Raw genomic sequence first — 24,847 nt, 5'->3', positions numbered from 1 at the left:
TACCTTTATACCATTCTCTAGGCATGTCAATCTTATATCTTTTCATGGTGAAAATCTTTCTATTTATTTTTGAATCTCCAGAATTTGATGAATGATAAATTGATAAAAGAGATGGAAATATTGGGATGGGACCATTGCCTTAGAAAGCTATTATTCCTATTACTTCTTGTGACTGGCACATTTATATTGTGCAATCTATTTCAGACACATGTGCCTAATATTCTCTATAGTTTCATGACTGTAGGCGTTTATTCAATAAACAGTTGCAGTTATCTCTTAAAAACATCCTAGTTTAGGATGTTGTTCTCCTTTGAAAAATGTATGACATGGGTTACTTAACGATTTTATGAACGCATGCTTTCAAATAATCTCATGTATATTCAGATATCTTGGTATTTATTTATTAAAAATGAAAACATATATGTGATGGGAATTTTCATCTTGTATGTTTGTAATGGTAAAATTGCTTGCAGTGATGAAGGTGTACACTGGGGAATTCAAAATGGGCTACTCCTTTCAAGAAGCACTGTAAAAAATTTCAAGCATAATGATATGGGAGCTTTAGAAGAGACCTTAGAGGAGGTCTTCTTACAAGATAAACGGGTCAAAAAAGTGCTGAATCGACGCTTTATTGTAGTTGAATCCATTTACCAGGTATCCTTGGTAACATATTGGAATTTTATTATTAATTGATTGCTTATTATATTATTGTTTCCTTAATGTTCACTTCTTTCTAGTAGTGTTGTTTAGTTTTCTAGTTAGCCATATGCTTTGAAATGCCCCTGTTCTAAGTTGGAAAGATGTTAACAGTTCGTAGCATAGAATCGTGTGTCTCATTTGAATCATTGATCAAAAGTGTAAATTTACTTGGGGCATTAACCCCTACACCTTCCCCAAATTTTACAAACGTTTATTTATTTTTATTAGTAAGAGGGGAGAGGGCCCCTCACCTTATATTCAAAAGGTGAATTTTTTTAGAAATTTCACTAGGTTTCCAGAGGGTGATCCTCCATGGAAAACTTGTGGAGAAGTCTTTCCGAGTACATTGATAAGAATATTAAAAATATTTACCCTGATTCTAAAACTGAACAAAAACCATAATAAGAGTACCCATGAAACATATACAATCTTCAGTTGCAAGAAGCTATATGCCATAGATACCTTTGCTGAGTGTGAGCATGAGGAGGAAGAGTGTGGCATTTAGAGCTTGCTCATGTTGGGCCTGATCAGTGAAAGGATTGCAGGTGATGATGGGAGTGCTCAGCTCTATGAGTATGTCCCCACTTTTCTCAACTGCTATCACTAGTTCTCTAGTTTCCAACCCCTCCTAGATTGCTTGTAGTTTATGTGTGATTCTCATTAACCTTCTTCCCAATGCTGACATGGATGTCGTTGATGCCTCCCCTCTGAATTCTGCTCCTACCACCATCAACATATCGTGTGGGAGCTTCCATTCTTGGGACACCACCTCATCTAACCCCAATTCATATTTCTCCCTTACAGTTCTTTCTCCAATTTTCATCATTGCCTCTGTGGAGTAGGTGAGTCAAAGGACATTCAACAGGAAGTACAAAGCCACCTCTGACTATATTTACCCATGTTTTACTAGTCCTTCCAATTCAATTTCTTTCTTTCTTTGGGGTATAATCTATTGTAATGGAACTGTTTCCTGTATTTAAAATTAATGAATGCTTTACAGTTTGTATGAATCATTGCTAATCATTTACAGAAGCGATTTCATCTCCCTATTTGGGGCTGAGAGTCTGGCTTTTAGTGGATTGTTTTTAAAACTTTGTGATTGATGTTAGATCATTCAACTTTGTAAAATATATTGGTTCTTAGACCACCAACATACTTTTCTGTTATTTGCCACAGCCTTTAAACAATATCCATTATTTTTGTACTTTGTATTTAGTATTTACCCACTTTGGGTTCACCTCCTTCTCAGCTAGCCTCTTCTATCAGTGCATTTTAGTTTATTCATATTGCTAACAGTAAGTTTTTGTTGTTCCTTAATGTTATCTCTGTTGCTGTACTTTTGAGTCCCTTTGACCTTCTTTGCTAACCTGTGGGTATTAATAATTTTCTTCCTTCTTTAATTCTGTTCACAATGGTCTAATGGACACCTATTAGCTTAATTACGTTTGTCTGTATTGGCACGAATAGTTTGCTTCTTAATTTAGCTTGTTGGACTGTCACTCTTCTCATTACTGATGCCAAAATATAAATTTGTGTAATTGCTATTATTGCAGAATTCAGGTCAGATGGCACCCTTGGATAAAATTATGAAATTGAAAGAAAAGTATAAGTTCAGGGTATTGATAGATGAAAGCAATTCATTTGGTGTGTTGGGTAAAACTGGTAGAGGTATCACTGAACATTATGGAATTCCGGTATATTCTGAAATCCACCAATAAATTCATCCCTACATGTTGTTTTATTTAGTAGTTTTTCAAATGGACAGAGCTATCAATTCTAGTGCATTTTCAGGTTGAAAAGGTTGATATTATAACTGCCAGTATGGGGTATGCTTTGGCAACTATTGGAGGCTTTTGTACAGGAAGTGCAAAAGTTGCTGACCATCAGGTATGAAAAATGGTTTGTGAGAATCAGAGAATTTCTAAAATGCTACAGTTCTATTCCTCATCTCTAGTTCAATAATACATAATGCTGATTATAGGATTTGCATCTCCTATATTATAAGACATCTCCTACAATTACTCATAACAAACACTCACAGAAATAATCTTAACAAATACTCACAGAAATAAACTTAGTAAACATTATTTTACATATCCTAAAGACACTAACAAACCTACATGAATGATATAATATTCCTAACACCCCCCTTTATTACATCATTCTCCAAGTGGGGATAGGTGGACTAGCAATACTTGATGAACATGTTCAGTGGTTCAATACATTGTATGAACATTCAATGCATTCCCGAGGTAGACATTCAATACATTGTATGAACAACTATTGATCTATTGTCGAGAATACAGTTTATTATTATCCTATATTTTGTCTCTAATTTGTACTTTTCATTGAGCTCTTGATCTTGGCAAAATCTCACATGGTATCAGAGTCATTAGAGCATCTTTGATTCGTCTTTGAGAGACATTATTGCGACGTCAAGAGGCAGATCTGAAGAGCAACATCTTTTGGAGGCGTCCTAGACCAGATCCAACCTCACCATCGCGTTTGGGTGATCGTTTCCATAAAAATCGAGTATAAACTCAGCCTATTTTGGAGAAAGTAGATTTTAGAGGAGAAATTTAGCCTATTTGGCTAGTACGGTACGGATTTTAAAAATAAAAATAATTTTTTTTTTTTGCAAAACTATTATTGTCATATTCTATAACATATTCATTATGACTTGTCATAGTGGGGTTCACACACTTGGTTATTATTTGAAATTGAAATTTTGGAAACTCTTTACTCTGAAATGCAAGTGGCTTGGCTTTCCTCATTTTCCCTACACCATGTGCTCAATTTATTTGTTGAGTAAATTAACAATTTTTCAATTAAATTTATGACCTCATGTGTGTGTCACCATTTATTATTCTTTTTTATTTAAATTTCAACGTTATTATTATGTCGAAGGCATACACTATATGAAGTTTTCAACTTATTGAAATCAATGGTTCAAAATTGACTAGAAGGATGCAAGACGATTGAATTGATCTCAATCGTATGTTTACATTAATATTTTATTTTTTTAAATGATAAAAAAACTTAGAAAAACATATTTTAATTTGATTAATTAAAAAATTAATTAATTTAAAAAATGATAAAAAAACTAAAAATACATATTTTAATATGATTAATTAGAAAAAGAATGTGCACAAAAGAAAAATCTACTATTTTATACTTTTAATAATGTTGGTGTAATTATTTATTCATGTTGGATATTATTACACCTTACTTAAGTTTACTTAGGATAATGCATTTCATAGTAGTTTGGGTATGAGACAATTGGATGTTTGTGTCGCATTGGGATAGTGTGTAGGAAAATTTCCACCTTTTATGGTGTGATCTTGTTACTACTCTATCATATCCACTTATTGTGGAGTGATAATTCCACCTTCGGTAGGTGATCCACTTCATGTGGAATATTTTATTGTTTCTCCTACATACCACACCTATTTCCTACATACCATTGTTTCTTATTGAGCCGCATGTCATGTTTGTGTGCTCACATATCCATATAGCCTTGCCTATATATGCAGGCTCATATTCATTGTATGAACAACTATTGATCTATTTTTGAGAATGCAGTTTATTCTTATTCTATATTTTGTCTCTAATTTGTACTTTTCATTGAGCTCTTGATCTTGGCAAAATATCATTGTTGGCAAATGCACACTCCAATGAGACATTGTAGGTAATTGAAGGTTTTGTCATTGATGGCAACCTTACAGTCCTATGACACCGGCAAGGCAATCCACCGGCACTAGCAAGGTCAGACTTTACACCGGCACATAGACCACTGGCACCAACAATGAAAGGAAGTGTGTCGGCACAGAAGCCAACAGGAATTTTGTTTATTATATATTTTGTTAATTATTGTAAAATCATTGTAAGCTGACTTGGCAAGTTGTAAAATGACTCATATATGTATGAGATCATTATAGAACAATAAGGTAATCAAGGAAGGAAGTAATTAGGTGAAATAAGACAGACCTATTATGCGAATTATAGGTTAAGGGTTTATGTAAGAAGCAGAGCAAAAACCGGTACTGGATCTGGCATAGTAGATGCTATTTTGAAGCAGTACAAGACATTGGATTTATATAATCCATTTTGTAAGTCAGTGAGACTTCCCATTTTGTAATTGAGAAGTGAGTTCTAAGCACTTGGCCTTCCTGCATGTGCAAGCCCCTATTGTAGCAGTAATATTCTCTTATTGGCTAATAAGTGAATATTGTGGGTCACAAATCTCACCGAGGTTTTTCCCACACCAGGTTTCCTCGTTAAACTACTGTGTTATGGTGTGTTTTTCATGTGGTTGCTTTTATCTCTGTTTATTGCATTACTTTCTGTTTACCAGTATACAGTATTAATATGCTCTACATGTTTTAAGTTAAGAAAATTGTTTAACCGGTTAGATACTGATTCACCCCCCCCTCTCAGTATCTGTGGGAATCCTAATAATTGGTGTCAGAGCCTGGTCCTCTATTTTTCAGAAGCCTAACAGCTTGAGGAATATCTTGACACCGGTAGAGATGGAAAACTTGATGAAGCAACTAGAAGGAGCACTCTCAGACTATGATGCAGAAAAATTGAAAAATATCAAACTTGAAGATGATCTAAAAGCTGCACAGGATATTATAAAAGCACTTCAGGAAAACCTTACCATTGCAAGAAACAAGAGAAGAGAACTTTGTGAAAAGATGCAATTTGAGAATGACGAAAAGGAAACTCTTAGTGATCAGATAAACAAGCTGAAACAAGAAAACATGACAACAAAGAATGAGATGCAGGATATGACTATGAGATTTTGCAAAGAAATTGAAGATAGAAAAAAGAATGAAGAAGATTTGACTAGAAGACTGAATGATGTTGCAAATGAAAACACAAGACTTAGTTATGAAAATGATTTGTTGAAGACAGATCTGATGCATACACAGAATGACTCAAATGAACTTATGAGACAGAAAGAAATCTTAGAAAAAGAACTGGATACTGCAAATCAGCACAAAGAAAAATTCAAGAAAAGCTCAGAAGAACTTGGTGACTTGCTGAAGAATCAGAAACCAAATGGTGACACTAATGGCCTTGGCTTTGAAGTTGGTGAAAGCTTCGGTACTGCAAACACACAGGATCATAGCAAACCAGTAAGACAACCTAATGTTTACAAATTTAATGGCAAATGCTTTAACTGTAACAAGTATGGTCATAGGTAGATCTAGAAATTATCAAAATACCAATACACCCACCGGTCAATGTTCCAAATGCAACAAAGTTGGTCATAATTCCGAAAAATTGCAGAATGAATGTTAGATGTTATGTTTGTGGAAGATTTGGACATCTATCTAATCAATGCAGAACACAAATCGGCATAGGATATGGGAAAGCTATTCAGAAAAATAATGCAACTTGTTATGCTTGTAACAAGATTGGACATATTGCAAAATTCTATAGAAGTAGGGCATCACCGGCAAGTAATAATGGTGCTAGTTTGAAGGGAAAAGAAAAGGTTGAAGAGGTAAAACAAGAATTCTCAAAACAATGGATCAGAAAATCAGACCTAAATGGTGTTGGGAATACTCCTCCACCCGCAGAACAGAGTAATACTCCACCGGCAGAACAGAGTAGCACTCCGTCGGCATAACAGAGTAGCACTCCACCGGCAGGAGACTCTTCATCTAACTAAAGAAAATTCTTTTGAGGGTTTCGCAATCAAATGTGAAACATGCTATTATTCCCTCAGTTGATGGTGAGAAGTTGAAACTACTTCTATACCGGCATATAAGTTAAGTCATTACTTAACCGGCAAGCATTAAATTTGGTGGTTGGCAAATTTGATATTATAAAACAAGTGTTTTTGGCTCCAATTTCATTTCACCGTGCATTCAAATTCGAGAGCGCAAAAACTCCTTAGCGAAGGCATTCTAAGCAAAGAGGTGAAGCATTTCATCAAGCAAACATTCCTAAGGCAGAGAAAGGTATTTATAATCATAGCTTCTTCATCTGTTCTTGAATTCATAGCAAACCCTACTGTAGTCGAAGTGATCAAGCGCCCTAGACCCGTATTTCAGTTAGTTCCCGAAATAGCTAAGAAGGATGATAATGCTGGTGCATTTTCTCAAATCCCCAAAGGAGTAGTTTTTGTTGTAGACCCTAGAATGTACATACATTGTCACATAGAAGAATTAGGTGATGAGGAAATCAAGAGCATGTATAAATCAGTAATCTGTGACGATTCCGGTAATGAGAAACCTGAACACAAAATAGTTGAAACCCTAGGATTCACTGAAATTCTTAGCATTCCGGATTTCCCTAAGGAAGTTATAAGGATAGTTTTAAGCAGGGTACATGGTGCATTTTTCTGGTTAGACTCAGTACACAAAATCACAAGGGAAGCAGTAAAGGCTGTGACAGGGTTACCCTCCACCAGTAACAGACCAGATAAAACAAAGGTCTCAAATGACCTAGTGATTAACCTAACAGGTGCAACATCTGACAAGAGATCCTTGAGAGTAAATGATGTAACAGACATCAATGTCAGATTCATTAGCATGATCTTAGGCTACAAAACCACACATGCAAATAGGTTAAACTCAGTCTCTAGCCTATGCATAAAGAGTGCCTATGACATGGTTAAAGATAATGCAAAAATAGATGTGTGTGAATGGCTGAAAGATGAACTAATTAACAACTTAGGAAAGATTAAGAAAGACAAAAAGGGGACATTCAGATTTGGAAACCTACTTGTCTATTTAATGTTGCACATAACAAAACAGGTGCCTGGTATCGGTTACAAAAATCTTGGTTTTGACATACCGATAGGCAAATAGTTGTCAGACTTACTAAACAGCATGGGTGAGAACAAAGAAAAGAACATAGATGAGTACTTTCAAGCATTAAAGGCCCGGATGAATACTAGAGTTAGATTATCACAAGCAATTGTAAATAAGTATAAGGATGAAATTTGTTTTGTTATTAAGAAGGATGAGATTTGGATGGAGGCAGTTATCCCAAGAACAATTTGGGTTACTGAGATGGGTTATGAAACTGATGATCACATAATTGAAACATATGCAAAAGCCCTTCTGGAAGCACCCAAAGAACCTGAAGAAGAGGTATTCGGCAGTGCTGAGACTATTGAGAACCAAATTCAGTCTAAGAAAAGGGTAAAGAAGGTGGAAGCAACAGTAAGAAGAGGATCTAGGCAGGCTAAGGCTATCAAAAAAGATGTACTTAAACAAACTAGTATCATTGAAGATGAGTTAGAAGCACTACAGCCAGAAACTCACCTTTCACTGGTAGCAACTTCTTCGGAAAGTGATATGCCATTTGCATTTAAAAGAGTTGTGAGGAAAAGGAAACCTTCACCGGTATCTACACCTTCTCCTAGAAGGACCCAACAGAAACAACAGGCAGTAAGGGCCCCGACTAAGAAGTTAACTCCTAAGAAGAAGTTAACACCCAAGAAGAAGACTCAACAAACCATTGCTCCAATTAACAAACCTCTAAATGAAATAACAGAGGAAGGAAAGTTGAAAAACATAAATAAATTATATGACTCATTATCAATTGATGACAAGGAAAAAGTTGAAAACAGTGTAATTCTACACTTGGACATTTATAAGAAATTTTTGATGCAAGTTGTGGATGAATTACCAGTAGAACTATTTAAAAGGCTTGAAGCTAGAAGGCAAGCGGTTGTAGAACTTGATAAGAAAATAAAAGTTGAAAAACTACTTACTGTTTATCCTGTAAACTCACCAAAAGAGATAGATGATCTGATCTCTGAGGCTAACCGGTCAGTATTTTCAACTGCACACTGACATGTAGCACTTATGGTTGGTAGAGTGAATGAGATTGCAGAGGAGACAGCTAATGCATGGGACATATTCCTTGTAGAGAAGGAAAAGCAGGAAGAGTATAGAAACCCTAAAACCATCAAAGTTTACCAAAAAGATAAGGATAAGGGAAAAGGCAAGGTTGGTGGACCACCGAGCATAAAAATAACAGATAACTTATCCCCACCGCCTCTAGATACTCCACCGATAGTTACTTCTGACAAAAAATCGGCTAGTAAGAGTATGGACATACCACAAGAGGACACAAATCCCAATTCTGAGGTATTATACACAGTTGACATTGATACTCAAAAAGTCAACATTGTGGTAGACAAGGTTTCAACAGGGAAAACAGATATGGCTAATGAGCCACCGGTAACAGATAACACAGAAGGTAAACCGGCAGATGGTAACACTGAGCAACAGACAGAACAACAGGCTCCATCTCAGCAAAAGGTTCAAACAGAGTCAGTGCCACTGGCAACAGCAGAGCAACCAAAACCTTTGCTTAAAGAAATGGAAACACAAACTGACCTACCAGAGGTCACCACAAGCAAGGAAATTGCTCCCACCGGCGGAATACAGAGTGTTGGCTCTTCAAATGCAGAATTCAAACCAACTAATGTGACAGAAGTTCTTTTGGATTCCATAAAGAAAATAACAGAGTGTAGCTCACAAGCTTACAAGGCAATAGATGACACCATTCCAATTTTGAAAATGATAGCACCCAAGTGTAATATAGATAATAAAGATCCTTTAGGTCAACTTGACACTTTGTCTAAGTATATTACTGACAACACTGTGACAGTTGAACAAATAAAAGAGGAAGCATTCAAGGAGAGACTAGAGAAGGAAAAACACAAATTCTTTGAGGAGGAAATAAAGAAGTGTACAAGGCAATTTGACACACTTCTACCAGATTTGTGTAATACATTGAAGGAATTCAAAACTTTGTACAGAGATACATGTAAAACTAACTTTTTGACAGTTGATATAAACAGAAAGATCAGCAAGATACAGGAGGAAATAAATCAACTAGCTGATAATTTCATTAATTCATCTGATTCATTATCAGTTTTTGAGCAGAAAATAACAGGTTTTGAGGAAGAACTCCAAAAATTGGAAAGAGAAAAGAAAAGGATAAAAAGTAAGGCACAAGATCTAAAATGGAGATTTAGTCCAAAATTGGACTACCTTGCCTCCTTAAGAAAAAAAATATATGATGCTTTGATTCAAGGACAGAAAACACCAGCAAAGCAAATGCAACACCTCACCAGTACAGTTCAAAGGACCAAGGCCGCAATAAAAGACAGCAAAAAGTTCATTGAGAGCCTGAATCTGGTTTTGGGAGATCTTTTTCAGATTGTAACCAACCGGTTACAAGGATGAAATAGGAAACCACACTCATTGACACTTTGACAACCTTTGTCATTGATGCCAAAGGGGAAGTAGTGGTATGAGAAAAATCCAATAACTTAGAGATCATCTACTCAGGGGGAGCACACATTTTTGGTAACATTTTTGGACTTCAATTTTTGGATACAATTTTGAATTTTTCTCGTGAGTGTTGCCATCAATGCCAAAGGGGGAGATTGTTAGCAAATGCACACTCCAATGAGACATTGTAGGTGATTGAAGGTTTTGTCATTGATGGCAACCTTACAATCCTATGACACCGGCAAGGCAATCCACCGACACTAGCAAGGTCAGACTTTACACCGACACATAGACCACCGACACCTGCAGTGAAAGGAAGCATACCGGCACAGAAGCCGACAGGAATTTTGTTTATTATATATTTTGTTAATTATTATAAAATCATTGTAAGCTGACTTGGCAAGTTGTAAAATGACTCATATATGTATGGGATCATTATAGAACAATTAGGTAATCATGGAAGGAAGTAATTAGGTGAAATAAGGCAGACCTATTATGCAAATTATAGGTTAAGGGTTTATGTAAGAAGCAGAGCAAAAACCGGTACTGGATCTGGCATAGTAGATGCTATTTTGAAGTAGTACAAGAAATTGGATTTATATAATTCATTTTGTAAGTCAGTGAGACTTCCCATTTTGTAATTGAGCAGTGAGCTCTAGGCACTTGGCCTTCCTGCATGTGCAGGCCCCTATTGTAGCAGTAATATTCTCTTATTGGCTAGTAAGTGAATATTGTGGGTCACAAATCCCACCGAGGTTTTTCCCACACCGGGTTTCCTCGTTAAACTACTGTGTTATGGTGTGTTTTTCATGTGGTTGCTTTTATCTTTGTTTAATGCATTACTTTCTGTTTACCGGTATACAGTATTAATATGCTCTACATGTTTTAAGTTAAGAAAATCATTTAACCGATTAGATACTGATTCACCCCCCCCCCCTCTCAGTATCTATGGGAATCCTAACAATCACATGGTATCAGAGCCATTAAAGCGTCTTTGATTCATCTTTGGGAGGCATTATTGCGACGTCAAGAGGCAGATCTGAGGAGCAGCATCTTTGGAGGCGTCCTAGACCAAATCCGACCTCACCATTGCGTCCGGGTGGCCATTTCCATAAAAATCGAGTATAAACTCGACCTATTTTGGAGAAAGTCGATTTTGGAGGAGAAATTTAGCCTATTTGGCTAGTGCGGTACGGATTTTTTTAAAATATTCTGCGAAAATATTTTTATTTCAACATTTCAATTTATTCGCAATTTTGTTTATTGTAAAAAAATCAAAAAATATATTTTTTGTTGTTGGGGGAGGGCCATTACCCCACCCCCCAATCTGTACTGTCAGCCTTGCCCACGCAGGTTCCGCCGACTATATCATCATCCGACGGCATCTTCTTCTCCCAGTGGCAGGTCTCGAGCTCTCAGCGGCACCTTGTTCCTCCAGCTCTTAGCGGTGTTGCACCTTCCGACAACCACCCTCCCCTCGTGCTTACAGTGACCCTCTGGCCTCGGCTTTCGATCAGGTTTCTAGTCTTGTCCTCCTCGTTCCCGACAGGTCCTCCCAATGGAGGCGTTCTCTGTCCTCCTCGTTCCCAGTGGCAGCTTCCTTTCTGGCAGCGACTACCCCGGCGGCGACCTCTGCTCCCTGGTGCCCACCAACTGCCACATGGTCGCCACACAGGCTCTCTCGTTCGGCCACACCTATCAGCCATGTCACCTACACAGTTGTTCGCCACGTTAGCACATCAACTGCACAATCAATAGTCTGTACTAGTACGCAACTACTACATCACCCGCCACATCATCGTACGAACGCCACGTGTCATTCAATGATTTGCCCACATCATCTGTCTGTACTGTACAGACGTCAGGTAGGCAGGGAGGTGATTTTTTGGCGATGGCCATACGACCATCAAATTTAACACAATGGTTCGTTGACATCATTATTTTTGAAAATTTATCAGCCCCCTCCCATTGAGTTTTTCGATTTTGCAATCCAACTTTGGAAGGCCATATCTTTCTCATTTTGGCTCCTTTTTGGGTGCATTTTTTCTTGAAATGGGCTAATTTTTCGTGTGCTTTCTTGTGGTGGCATTATTTTCTGATTTTGATGGATATATTTTTCAAAAATCTCAGTTTTTGGTGACTGTACCTGTCCAATCCCCGTTTCTGCAACTTTCAGGACTCTGTTTGGGCTCATACGAACTCCTTTTCAGGTGTCATTTTTTTTGAAAGTACATAATTTTTCATCTACTTTCATAATATGCTATCAGTTTACAGCAATTTTGCGTAGAAATTATACTTTCAGCATATGGTCTTTTTTGGCCAATTTGGCACTTGTATTGCATAGATTTGTCTTGTTGGTATTTTGCATTGTAGTTCTCAGCCTATTGGGGCAGTTGTAAAACAAAATCAAAAGTCCACCTTGCCATTGTTTGCAAGTGGCCTATTATACACGCACTACATATAAAGTGCCAAAATCATCATTTTGGGGGGGGTACTTTGACTGATTGAATTTGGGGGGGGTGTCTCTTGTGCTTTTGTGCTTTTGTGCTCTTGTGTTCTTTCCATTTTGCTTCTATTCTCCTAAGTTTCCTCTCTTAAATTCTCATAATTATGCTACTTGGAAAATTGATGCATGGAGTAAACTTATGGAAAAAGGACTAACTCATTATATTGATGGAACTATTGTTGCTCCCGATGATCCTAAGGTTGATCATGTTTCTCATTTGGATTGACTCACTAAGAATAACATGGCAATTGGTACCTTAAGGAAGTATGTATCAAAGGATTTCATTTTTCATATTGAGAAATGTATCTTAATCAAGGATGCTTGGCAAAAGTTTCAAGACTTGTATGGTCAAGTTGATGAGATTAGGGGATATCAGATTGATAGTGATCTCACCATGTTAGATCCCAAGAACTTTGATACTATACAAGATTATGTCACTAAGGCAAAAGAGTTGAGGGAACAACTCAAGGATTGTAGCATTGATAAGAAGGATACTCAATTGATATTCAATTTGATGGGCAAACTTCGAAAAGAATATGCAGCATTTGTTTCTATTTTCCAAACCCATAGGATGACAATGGGTTCAAGCTACACAATGCCTGCATTTGATGCTTTCATCGAAATGTTGATGATGGAACAAAGTAAGTTGATAAGCATGGGCATTCTCAAGACTTCTAAGTCTCAAGCATTAGTGGCAAATCAAGGGAACAAAGAAAATCAAGGAAAGGACAACTCAAACAAGAAGAAATGGCAATCAAAGCCTAAGGACAAAGCACCACCTTCTCCACAACAAGGAGATTCATCCTCTTCCAAGAGGGACAATTCACCAAAGAGGGAGAGACCTACTTGTGCTTATTGTAAAAAGGTTGGTCATGAGGAGCATCGTTGCCATTCTAAGAAGATTGATGAGCTCACTCACATCCTCAAAAAGCACAGCATTGATTTGCCTAATTCCTACAAGAAGAAGGATTCATCAACTTCCACTTCCTCTCATTCAAAAGGGAAAGGGCAAGCATTCATGGCTTCTACAAGTGGGAAGACTCACTCTTTTTGGAAAAGAAAAGGACAAGCTCTTTGTGCTACTACAAGTCATGATTCAGGGAGATGGCTTCTAGATTCAAGGGCTTCTCATCATATGGCATCTTTGTGGTCTATGTTCTCTTCATTTGAGCCTTGCACCATGCCGCAGATTTTGATGGGCAATCATACATACATGGATGTGATTGGGAAATGAACTATTTCCATTGGGGATAACTCCTTCAATGATGTGTTGTGTGTACCCCATTTGACAAACAATCTATTTTCCATCTATCAAATCACACATGGCGCAACAAAGAGAACTGTGGAGTTCACACCTGAGTCGGTTTTCATTAGAGACTTGGAGACTAGAGCTATCATTGCGACTGGGGTTGTTGATCATGCATCTCGGTTATACTCTTTTTCAAATTTCGTTGATGAGGATGATTTCACATATGATGATTCTATACATGATGATCACACTTCTTGTGATGATTCATATTTTGAGGACAGCTTTGGGTACTTGAACTTGGGGATTCTCACATGTAACCCTGTTCTTGAGCCTTGCATTTCATCTCCTCCTATTGATATCATATCACCTATTGCACCTGATGATGCGGATAGTGGGACAGTTTTGCCTTCTTGTGATTCAATGCAACAAGATATATCTTGTCTTCCAGCTTCAGTTTCATGGGATGACTACTTGACAGACATTGCAGGTTTGTTTGTGGAGTCCTACATTGCAGATTTGGGAGACATCATTGATGATATTCATCTTCTCTTTGATGAAGATGATCCTTCTTCAATTGTTCTGAGGGAACACTCAGACCCTCTTGTTCATTCTCTACATGATCATTCTTTCGAGGTTGACATGATTGTGGATTCTTATGTACATCAGTTGGAGGAGGTCTCTTTATCCTTAGAGGAGATATGTGAGTCTTTGGGACTTGTTCTACATTCTTCTCCACTAGATTTTGGAGTGCCTTTTTCAGCAATGTGGAGCAGTTTACCACCTTTGGAGGGGGCATCTTTCAGCATCGACATGGGAACACTTGAGCAGTTTTCAGAGACTTCATTCATCATGAGTTTTTTTCCTACATCTTCCCTTCATGATTGGGGAGACTTCATGGATACACCTTTGGTTTTGTTTCTTCCTAAGGGGAGGAATGTTGTTCGACGTTCATAGAGCAATTTCTTCATTCATTCTCGAGCTTCTATCATTGGTGCAGATTCTACATTGATGGGAGGCTACATAGCTTCTCTTATTCTCTTATATGGGGGCGGGGGGGGACTTTTTCCTCACATGGGATTTTGTTCTTCACATACTTCTATGAGAGTTCTCTTGTATAATTTTCATCTCTCTTTTGGGGGAGGGTTTTTTCCCATTGGGTTTTCTCTCTTTCCCCACTTTGTGTGAGATTTCATTGCATTGGTTTGCATGCATTTGCATTTGTACATGGGTACCTAACATGGCCTCGTCGTCGGGACCCATCTTGCATTATTTAGTTGCATTGTAGACTTAAGTGCATTCCCCTAAGTTGCACTTAAGGGGGGTGTTGGTGTAATTATTTATTCATGTTGGATATTATTACACCTTACTTAAGTTTACTTAGGATAATGCATTTCATAGTAGTTTGGGTATGAGACACTTGGGTGTTTGTGCCACATTGGGATAGTGTGTGTAGGAGAATTTCCACCTTTTATGGTGTGATCTTGTTACTACTCTATCATATCCACTTATTATCGAGTGATAATTCCACTTTCGATGGGTGATCCACCTCATATGGAATATTTTATTGTTGCTCCTACCTACCACACCTATTTCCTACCTACTCTTATTTCTTTTGAGCCACATGTCATGTTTGTGTGCTCACATATCCATATAGCCTTGCCTATATATGCAGGCTCATATTCATTGTATGAACAACTATTGATCTATTGATGAGAATACAGTTTATTTTTGTCCTATAATTTGTCTCTAATTTGTACTTTTCATTGAGCTCTTGATCTTGGCAAAATCTCACAAATAATAATATCTTTTAATTGCATTCTTTTTTTATTTGAATATTCCATATTTTTTTGAAGTTTCAAAAGTGGATAAGACAAAATTATTAAAAAAGAAAGAATTAGCTATTTTTTTAAATGATTAATTTTTCATTGAGTAAAAATCTTATTTTAATTATTTATGTTTTTTAATGAAATTACAAATAATAATTCAGAATTATTAGAATTCATTTAATTTATAGTTATTTGTCTTATTAAAATTTTAATTATTGTAAAATATGTATTTTTTGAATTAGAAATCTATCTTTTATTTATATCTTTTTTTGATAAGAATATATTTTAATTTAATCTTCTTTTATTAAGATATTCTATCTTTTTTTTTATTAAATTGTTCTAATCATCATCTTCTTCTTTTAAGGTTTTAATTTATATTAAGTTAAAATTTAATTTTAATTAATTTTGTCTTATTAAGTTACAAATAATAATTTAAAAAGATAATAGAATTAATTTAATTTATACATTTGTCTTATTAAATTTTAATTTATTGTAAAATAATTATCTTTAAATTTTAATTTTTATATCTCTCTACTTATTTTCTCCCTCTAATTCATAAACACACACTCACTCACTCACTCACTCTCTCTCTCTCTGTATCCCACTATATATCTCTTTATCACTACCTCTCTCTCTCCCTCGCTTTCTCTTCTTGTATATATCTATCTCTCACTCCTCTTCCAATGTATGTCTATCTCTTCCTCTATATCCCCATATTTCTCTCCCTCTCCCTTCATATCTATTTGTTTATCTATAGTTCTCTCTATATATCTATATATAAATCTTTGTATGTCTCTTCATTTCTCCCTCTCTCTATGTGTCCTTATATCTTTATATCTCTACCACTCTATCTCACCATCTATATATCTCTTTATCTCTCCATATTCCTCTATATACCTCTTTTATCTCTGTATCTTTATATATTTATCTCACTCTACATCTTTTTAAATCTCTCTACCTATTTTATCATCTTCCTCTCTCACTCTATCTTCCTTTCTACCTCTACCTTTATCTCCCACCTCTATCTATATACATGTCTCCCTCTATATATCCATCTCTCTCTCCCTATCCCTCCTTTTAAACCTCTATATTCATATCTATTTTCCTCTTTATATCCATCTTTACATCCATCTCTCTCTCTCTCTCCTTATTTTTTGAGCTTCAACATCTATCTAATCCTATCTCTTCTCTCTCTTTTTCCCTCCATATCTCTCTCATTTTCTCCTTCTCTCTTCTTTCTCCATATTCATATTCATCTCATCTCCCTTTCTATCCTATATTTCTATATTTATCTCTTTACCTCTCTCTCATTCTCTCTTGCTTTTCACCCCTACCTCTCTATCCCTTTCACTTGATTGCAAATATAACATGAGCTTGTTGGTTATGGAACTTGATTATCTCCCTAATTGAAAAGTTTTGTTTCAGTTATAAATGGAACCTTGTAAGAGGATGCAAAAGTGGATTTGAAACTATCACTTCTCCATTGAGACCTTTGTTGCATAAGCAACATTATTTTCTAAATTTGGCCTACCAATTGATCTCATGTACTACGCAAATTTATTCAAAAAATGGACCAAATTTTGCCCTAAATGACCTTCCACACCTCTTCGTCATACCCATTGCACACTGAGGTGCAATTGCTAGTTATATAATAATAATAATAATAAGTTTTTAATAAAATCTAAAAATAGGATTATGACAGTTTCCAAAATGAGGGACACGGCTAGTCTCGAAGAACTCCTTACAATTTCTAAAATTGCGGCGAAATTTTTCAGTAGCTAAATCTTCATGATCTGCATCCCCATTGCTGTAAAACCACAAAAAATCGGACGAAAAACCACTACAATTTACAAATCTGAAAGTTTTTTTACAGTACCATTTTGTGTGGAGTTCAGCCGCTAGCAAAAATGAGACAACATTATCATGAAGAATAATATTTTTGTTACTTTCATGAATTTTTTGAATTTTCATAGTTTCTTGGAGGTGTGGGAGTGGTAGTACTGGTACTGGTACAGCGACAGAGATGTCATAAAAATCATCAGCTGTGAGTAAATGAATAAGGGTACAGCTAATTCATATGTAAATATAGTAGTCAAAAACTGTGGGTGCAGAGATGGTATGTGGTCCTTGTTTGTATACTGGAGTTTCCTGGCAACTTCGGTATTTACCACCATTTTTATAGTACCATGTTCTCATGTAGCTTCACCTTCAACATTTCTTTCCTTAACCGTGTTGTTTGGTGATTTTTTGAGCCTGTGTTCTGTTATCATTAGTAGCTTTTAGCGTCTTATAATCGAGTACATTCTTTTGTTGGAGTTGAGTTGATAGCATATGGACTGACAATTATATATAAATTCAATATTCCATTAAGGAGAGTATTTGTCAGACATCAAATTCAGTACTTGTGGCTTGACATATTGCATTATTCTCATGTGACATTTCAATATTATGCCAAAATTTATAAGCTGTTCACTTAACATGTGCTTAGATTGCATTAATGAGCTTTTAGTACTCAGTATTTGAATATAACTCCTATGAAACTGAATTTGCTTGTGCATATTTGACTTGTCATTTCTATCCGTTCTGTTAAACTTTTTTCACAAGTCCTGGTTTTGGTTTTACCTAAGTGTCTTCCTACTTTTCTTTCATTAAAGGTAACATTTATGTTTTGTTTACCATAACAATATTCTTTACTAACATAAAATCTCACCGACTACATTACAGATTCTTGCTGGTGCTTCATATGTCTACTCCGCATCTCAGCCACCTTATACAGCGACTGCTGCTATAGCAGCAATTGATGTTCTTGAAGCAAGTCCTCATCTTCTTCTCACATTGCAGAAAAATGTTAAACTTTTGCGAGAAGGTTTGTTCTTGTCTCCTTTTCCATAAGGTTCTTTTAGACGCTCATTGTCACCAGGAAAAATCTTATAGACTTCCAATTGACTGTATCATAAAATGCTTTTGAAGTTAACATTATTAGCACGCAGAGCCATTATCCTACTGGTTTTTCCTTGGGTTCTTTGTAATGTCCCTTTCTAGGACATTGCTTATTTTTGCCTTAAAACAATATTTCAACTTCTAAAATGATAATTGTATTTATATTTATAAATATAATTTAAATCAAAATCATAAGTTTTATTATAATATTTAAATAATTCTGAAAATAATCTTATCTTGATTTTCTACTATGTTTCTACTATGTTTCTTCTTCCATTTGCAGCTATTTTGGTAAATGTTATTTCTAGTTTCCGATAATAACTTGATACAAGATTTTCATCCACATCCTCCTTGAACATAACTATTTACTTGAAAAGTCACTTCATATTTTCAATTGATTGATTTCTTCACTAAATGAAACAAATCTCCCTTTATATCTTATTATTGAGGGAGTCACAACCCTTCACATACAATTGCTGCTCTTTGATAATTTATAGTTTAATTTTAATTTAATTCTTCCTAATTCCAAATTTCTAGTATGAAAACTAACGCCACCTTATTAGCATTATCTTGACGCCACTTTTCAATAGCCTAGTCGCTGGAAATTGGCAGCTATGTATGCTGCGTTTGATAGCAATTTGGCCGGGGCATGACATTCTTTACCCATTCCCCAGAATCAGTCAAATTAATATAAAAAAGAGAGCACTATATAGTATCCTTCCGTCTCTCTTAATTAAGTTCTTGGTTCATTCGTTCAAATCTTGTTGTCGGTTTATTCAAAACCATTGTATAGAAAACGATTGATGATTGAAAATTAAAATTCGCACACAAAATTTTAACAGAAACATTGTAAAAATCTATGCGGTCCAGATGCAAAGAAAAATTGAAGAGCTTTAATCCATTGCTTTTAGAAAGAAAGAGATCATGATGACCAAAGAGATAGGTCAATACGACTTGATATTGCAGTGATTTAGAATAGACAGGAGTCAAACTGACAACCTGAAGAAACAAATGGCTACAAGTTAAAAGCAAAAGTACAAAAGTTTCTAACTAGAGCCGATACTCCCAAAATGGGTAAATCCTGACCAAGTTGGAAAAGAGAAACTTATATGTACCAATTGATAATGTAAAATGAAGACCTGTCACCACAGTAGATAGGGCTGATGAAGACCGAGGCAGGAAGCATATTCGAGTGAACTTCTTGTTGAAGCCTTGGCAGGCATATCTGTTTTAAATACCAAACTAAATATTGAAACTCCTAGTAACTATGACAGCTAATGGAAGAAAAAAAATATTGTTAAGTGGACACCTGCTCCTGAAAAACAGGCTCTGTTGCCTGAAAAGGAACTATTCTTTCCCCTGAAAAACAGGCTTTGTTGCCTGAAAAGGAACTATTCTTTTACTTGCCTTAAGTTTCCATTTATTTAATTATAAACCCAGTTTACAAAATCCAACTCTTAGTCATACCAAAAATGTACCAAATGATAATCGATACTATTGTATTACCTGTAAAATACATTATAATGTGTATTCAAAATGCCCACTATTTAAAATTCCAAACATTGGCATTTTCACCCATTTTACACAATTATAGTTTGCTATCATTTCTTATTTTACTAATTTTGCATCTAACTTTCTTGTTAAAAAAAATTCCTAAACCTGTGAAAATCAGGAACACTAGTAGAGCCACAAATTACATAATTGCATAATAAATTGAGAAGAAGTAAAACAATAGTGAATAACTGTTTGATTGACTTAGGAATGAGAACACTATATAAAGCAAAGATAAGCCGTCTAAAATGGCAACAACCAACTAGAAAATAGGCTTTTATCTTTATGCAAGATTGGAAAAATCCATGCAAGATTGCACAACTAAGTAATCATAATATTATCTCTTAACAACTAGCAAACTTATCTAAAGGATTATTCTGCATTGAATATTCTACACTAACACCCCCCTTTAGTGTAGCTAGGTGAATAGAGCGAGATGAGTCTTGGAAAATCAAGAACTCAATTACAAAGCGGAATGGAGAGAACCCAATTGAGAAAAACTCCTAATGATTTATTCAAACTAAAGAAGAAAGTTGCAACTGTTGATGAAGAACTGCAAAGTTGCAAATGAATTCACACTGCAACAATATTATATTAGAGTCATAGAAACCACTACACGAGATGCAGTTGTACATATTCTGGACTGCTCAAATGAATGAACATGTTGGTACATGGTCTCCAAATATAGAAACTAATTGTATGAAGAAAGGAAGATATGATTTTGTAGAAATGTTCTCCAATCTAAAGAACTTCAAAGATGTCCTCTAGTTGGGATGAAGTCGTTGTTAATCCAATGCTTAGTATTGTCCCACTAGAAAGAAACTTTGGAAGCACTCAAGGATGCAACTCTGGAATCTCATGTAGTCAGGAACCCTGCTAGAAATAATCTCTCGGAGCAAACAAAGTTGCAACACTGGAATCTCATGTAGATAGGAATTTAGATCAAAAGAATACATTTGGCTACCTATTAGAGGAAGAATGCGGAGCTTGGTGGTTAATTAGCAACTTTCAATATTCTAAGTTTGATTATTCGAGAAGCTTAATAAAAAAAACCTACACTAGATGCATTAAGCAGAAACCCTCAAATTCAATTTTATAAAGCCCCAAATTTTCCTAGATGATCTTTATCATGTAGTGCTCATAAAGCACATACAATTTTTAAAGAATCAACAAAGGAAAAAAGAAAGAAGCATGCAAAAATTAGGGGAGAAACATGCATTTATCTAGAAACAAGGGTTTACATCTGCCTCCATGTTGGTGATAATCTTCACAGAAATTTGTCTACAAATAAAAAGAAGAACTCGCTTGCAAAAGACAAATTGAAATAAAAAGTAGATCACATCTTCACACAATATACAAATGAATTTGCACTCATACCAGATTGAGCTTAGATACCATGTAAAATTGTATCTAAAACTACACATCACAGTAAAATCTAGCTAGAAAGAAAGAACTAAACTTGCAGAATAGAGAGAAAATTGGAGAACAAAATTGTCTCATTGATTTACAAATGAATTACAAAATATATAGAGCCTCCGTTAAAAAAAAAAAGGAGGAAAAATAGGAATAAAACTAAAAAAACAGAGATATTCCTTAGTTAGCTTAACAACTAAGCAAAAAACAGTTTTATCTAACTCATGGGATTAAAACAAAAATCCACAATAATAATCCCATAAATCATGGAGGAAAAGTTGATTTTGTGCACTAACACCCCCCCTTAAGTCTAACTAAGGAGACAAAAGTCTAAGGAAAGGGAAGAGAAAAGAGGAAAGAGGGAAAACCCAGTGGAAATAAAACCTCCCCTCAAAATTACAAGAGATGCAACTATATGAAGTGCATATGAACGTCCTTTCAAATACAAAAAAAAATGTGGACAACTGTCTGCCATAGTGTTGAATGAAGAACCTCCTCAAAATCCAAGATGATGATCAAGATCAAGAATTTGTACGAGTGCCCCCGACGACACTACTCGGCAAAATATCTATCTGTCAAAGATACAGAAGACAACAATCTGCATGAGTGACCCCAAAGACATCTCAAACAATAATTAGATAGCAAACAAAGGCAAAACATCTGATATTCGAAGATGCAGGTGGCACATGAATCTGCACGAGTGACCCCAACGACACTACTCAACCATGCAAGAAGAAGCCGCTAGTTGAAAATACAGATGCCAATAGACTAAAGAACTGATCAAACTCGGAAACAAAAACAAGGAAGCATTAACACTAATAGAGAAAAACTCCCTCATAATATAACAAAAGAGAGGCATGACAGGTCCACTGAAATGATGTGTCACAAAGGAGAAGGAGAAGATGAAGGCAAGGCCCGTGCAGAAAGAGCATGAACAAAGGAAGCAAGGAGCATGCTTTAGAAATTAGGGGAGAAACATGCATGTATCTAGAAACAAGGATTTACATCTGCCTCCATGTTGGTGATAGTCTTCACAGAAATTTGTCTGCAAATATAGATCTAAGAACTCGCTTGCAAAAGACAAATTGAAATAAAAAGCAAATCACATCTTCACACAATATACAACTAAATTTGCACTCATACCAGACTGAGCTCTGATACCATGTAAAAAAAATTTGTTAAACCTGTATAAACCAAGAACACTGGTAGAGCCGCAAATTACATAATAAATTGAGAAGAAGTAAAACAATTGTGAATAACTGTTTGATTGACTTAGGAATTAGTACAGTATATAAAGCAAAGATAAGTCATCTAAAATGGCAACAACCAACTAGAAAATAGGCTTTTAGCTTTATGCAAGATTCGAAAAATCCATGCAAAAATGCACAACTAAGTAATCATAATACTATCTCTTAACAACCAGCAAACTTATCTAAAAGATTATTCTTCATTGAATATTCTACACTAACATTTCTAGTTAATAATTATATTGAATATTCTACACTAACATTTCTAGTTAATAATTATAATACACTAAATGTTTGTACTGAAAATTACCTTCAAACCAACGGTGTTCGCTATAAATATCTTGCAACTAATGTTGTGTGCATTGAGCTACTGCTGACATTTTTACTTATGATTGCAGGTTTATTACAAATACCAGGTCTTAAAGTTTCAAGTGACCTGTTGTCACCTTTGGTCTTTCTTCAATTGGAGCAATCATCTGGTTCCTTCAAGAATGACTTGTTTACGCTTCAAGAAGTTGCTGACCGAGTATGTATGATAGCATTTGGTTGGCATCTTATAGCAGCTTTTCCAAAATATTTTCATGACTATAACCAGATATATCATCCTTTTAATATTGATTTGCATAACTGATGAGTTGCAGATGTTGGAGGATGAGTCAATAATGTTGGCTGTACCTAGAAGATCTTTGCAAGACAATTGTAAACTACCAGCTGGAATTCGTTTAACAGTTTCTGCAGCTCATACAGAATCTGACTTACTACAAGTTATTCAGTCACTGAAAAAAGTGTGTGAATTTGTACTCACTAAAAAAAATTAACTTAAATTCATTTGATTGAGTTGACCCCTCTCTTTCTTAGAAGGTGACGTGAACATGTTAATCAACTGAAACTTTAGAATCTACAAGTTTGAGGATCTTTTGACATGTAATTTACTTGGAACCATTCATCAGTGTCACAAATTTTGAGCTTTGTATTACCCAAAACTATCCATCCTTTTCAGTTGGGTAGCAGTTAAAAAAATGTATTTTAATTTGTTGTGGTTTGGTCTTGTCTTCTAGCCACGTCAAGTCTTATTGACTGGGAACTCGTGTTTATTTGCTAGAAAGCTCATAATATCTTGCAGTTGTTTTTTGCTAGCATATCATCCTTTTTCTGAGTAAAATGAATAATGCTTCACAATTTTTTAGTAAGAAGATTTATTGCAATTATACCCAGATACATGTTTCAAAAGAAAATCTGTGGAAGTAATCTCCAAAGCTTCATTAGAAATAATGCTTTCATGCCAGTAATTTTAACTAAATATACAATAATCTTGCTTCCCATGCACTTCGTGATCTAGAGATTCTATTTACGTTGTTTTGGGGTTACGCACTTCCAATATGCTTGCTATTTCACATGCTTTGGACGGCCAAATGAACAATTTTTAATCATATGTAAAACAAACGTAACACCATCAATCAAAGGTTCAATTCTCTGTATTTTTTTTTTTAATTACAATATGCATTATGACTTGGGATTTAATTATAATTAATATGTTAAACATAAAATTTAGATAAATTATTTATTCATATAAAGGAATAAAATTTCTTTTATGTAGTCTTTGGATGTTTAGTGTCGTGGTAGAAACATTTTGTTGGTGAGGCAGCCACCAAGGTTCAAATCTCTATTGAGCCACTTAGCATTATTGGTTGCATATTGATTCATGTATAATATCATGAAGATATGTAAAGATTGTATATTTACTTGACTATAAGAACTAAATTTGATCTAGTAATATTTAGATGATTTACGTGTTTAGGAATAGTTTCACATAAGGAATAGACCATTCTTTTCTCATTTGGGGACTTAATTTGAGATTTTTTGTTTTCTGAGATACTTTGATTGCATTGGTTTGCTACTTCCAATAGTTTTAGTGTTTGTCTAGTAAGATATCAAGACAATGTTTCTTCCTAGTGGGGAAGGATGTCACATATTGTCTTTTATTTGTAGTAATATAATGACTAAGACTATGCTTGATTACCTTATGGTTATTTGACTTTGGATAATTTGTTTTAGATGCACCAAATTGAAATGAATTAGAATAAAAATTGAAATTGAAGATTGAAAAGGAAATGTGCTTCGGCTATGGTTTTATAGACTAACCTACT

At 35.3% G+C, this 24,847-nt stretch overlaps 1 protein-coding gene across 7 annotated transcripts in view; it reads left to right on the top strand.

Moving 5' to 3' along the window:
- Nucleotides 1-23,828, top strand: part of LOC131075956 (long chain base biosynthesis protein 1) — a 289,362-nt gene extending 265,534 nt beyond the window's left edge. For all 7 annotated transcript variants that reach the window (XM_058012951.2, XM_059211149.1, XM_059211150.1 and 4 more), the window contains 6 exons: nucleotides 474-654; nucleotides 2,253-2,393; nucleotides 2,491-2,586; nucleotides 18,274-18,415; nucleotides 23,099-23,226; nucleotides 23,342-23,828. In XM_058012951.2, coding sequence (XP_057868934.2) covers nucleotides 474-654; nucleotides 2,253-2,393; nucleotides 2,491-2,586; nucleotides 18,274-18,415; nucleotides 23,099-23,226; nucleotides 23,342-23,518 — 865 coding nt within the window. In that variant the 3' untranslated portion in view covers nucleotides 23,519-23,828. The remainder of the gene's footprint in view (nucleotides 1-473; nucleotides 655-2,252; nucleotides 2,394-2,490; nucleotides 2,587-18,273; nucleotides 18,416-23,098; nucleotides 23,227-23,341) is intronic.
- Nucleotides 23,829-24,847: the final 1,019 nt, after the last annotated feature.

Source organism: Cryptomeria japonica, chromosome 9 (assembly GCF_030272615.1).
Source record: "Cryptomeria japonica chromosome 9, Sugi_1.0, whole genome shotgun sequence".
In the NCBI taxonomy this organism is placed as follows: Eukaryota; Viridiplantae; Streptophyta; class Pinopsida; order Cupressales; family Cupressaceae; genus Cryptomeria; species Cryptomeria japonica.
Note: the sequence above shows the minus strand (reverse complement) of the source record. Positions and strands in the feature narration are given on the sequence as shown.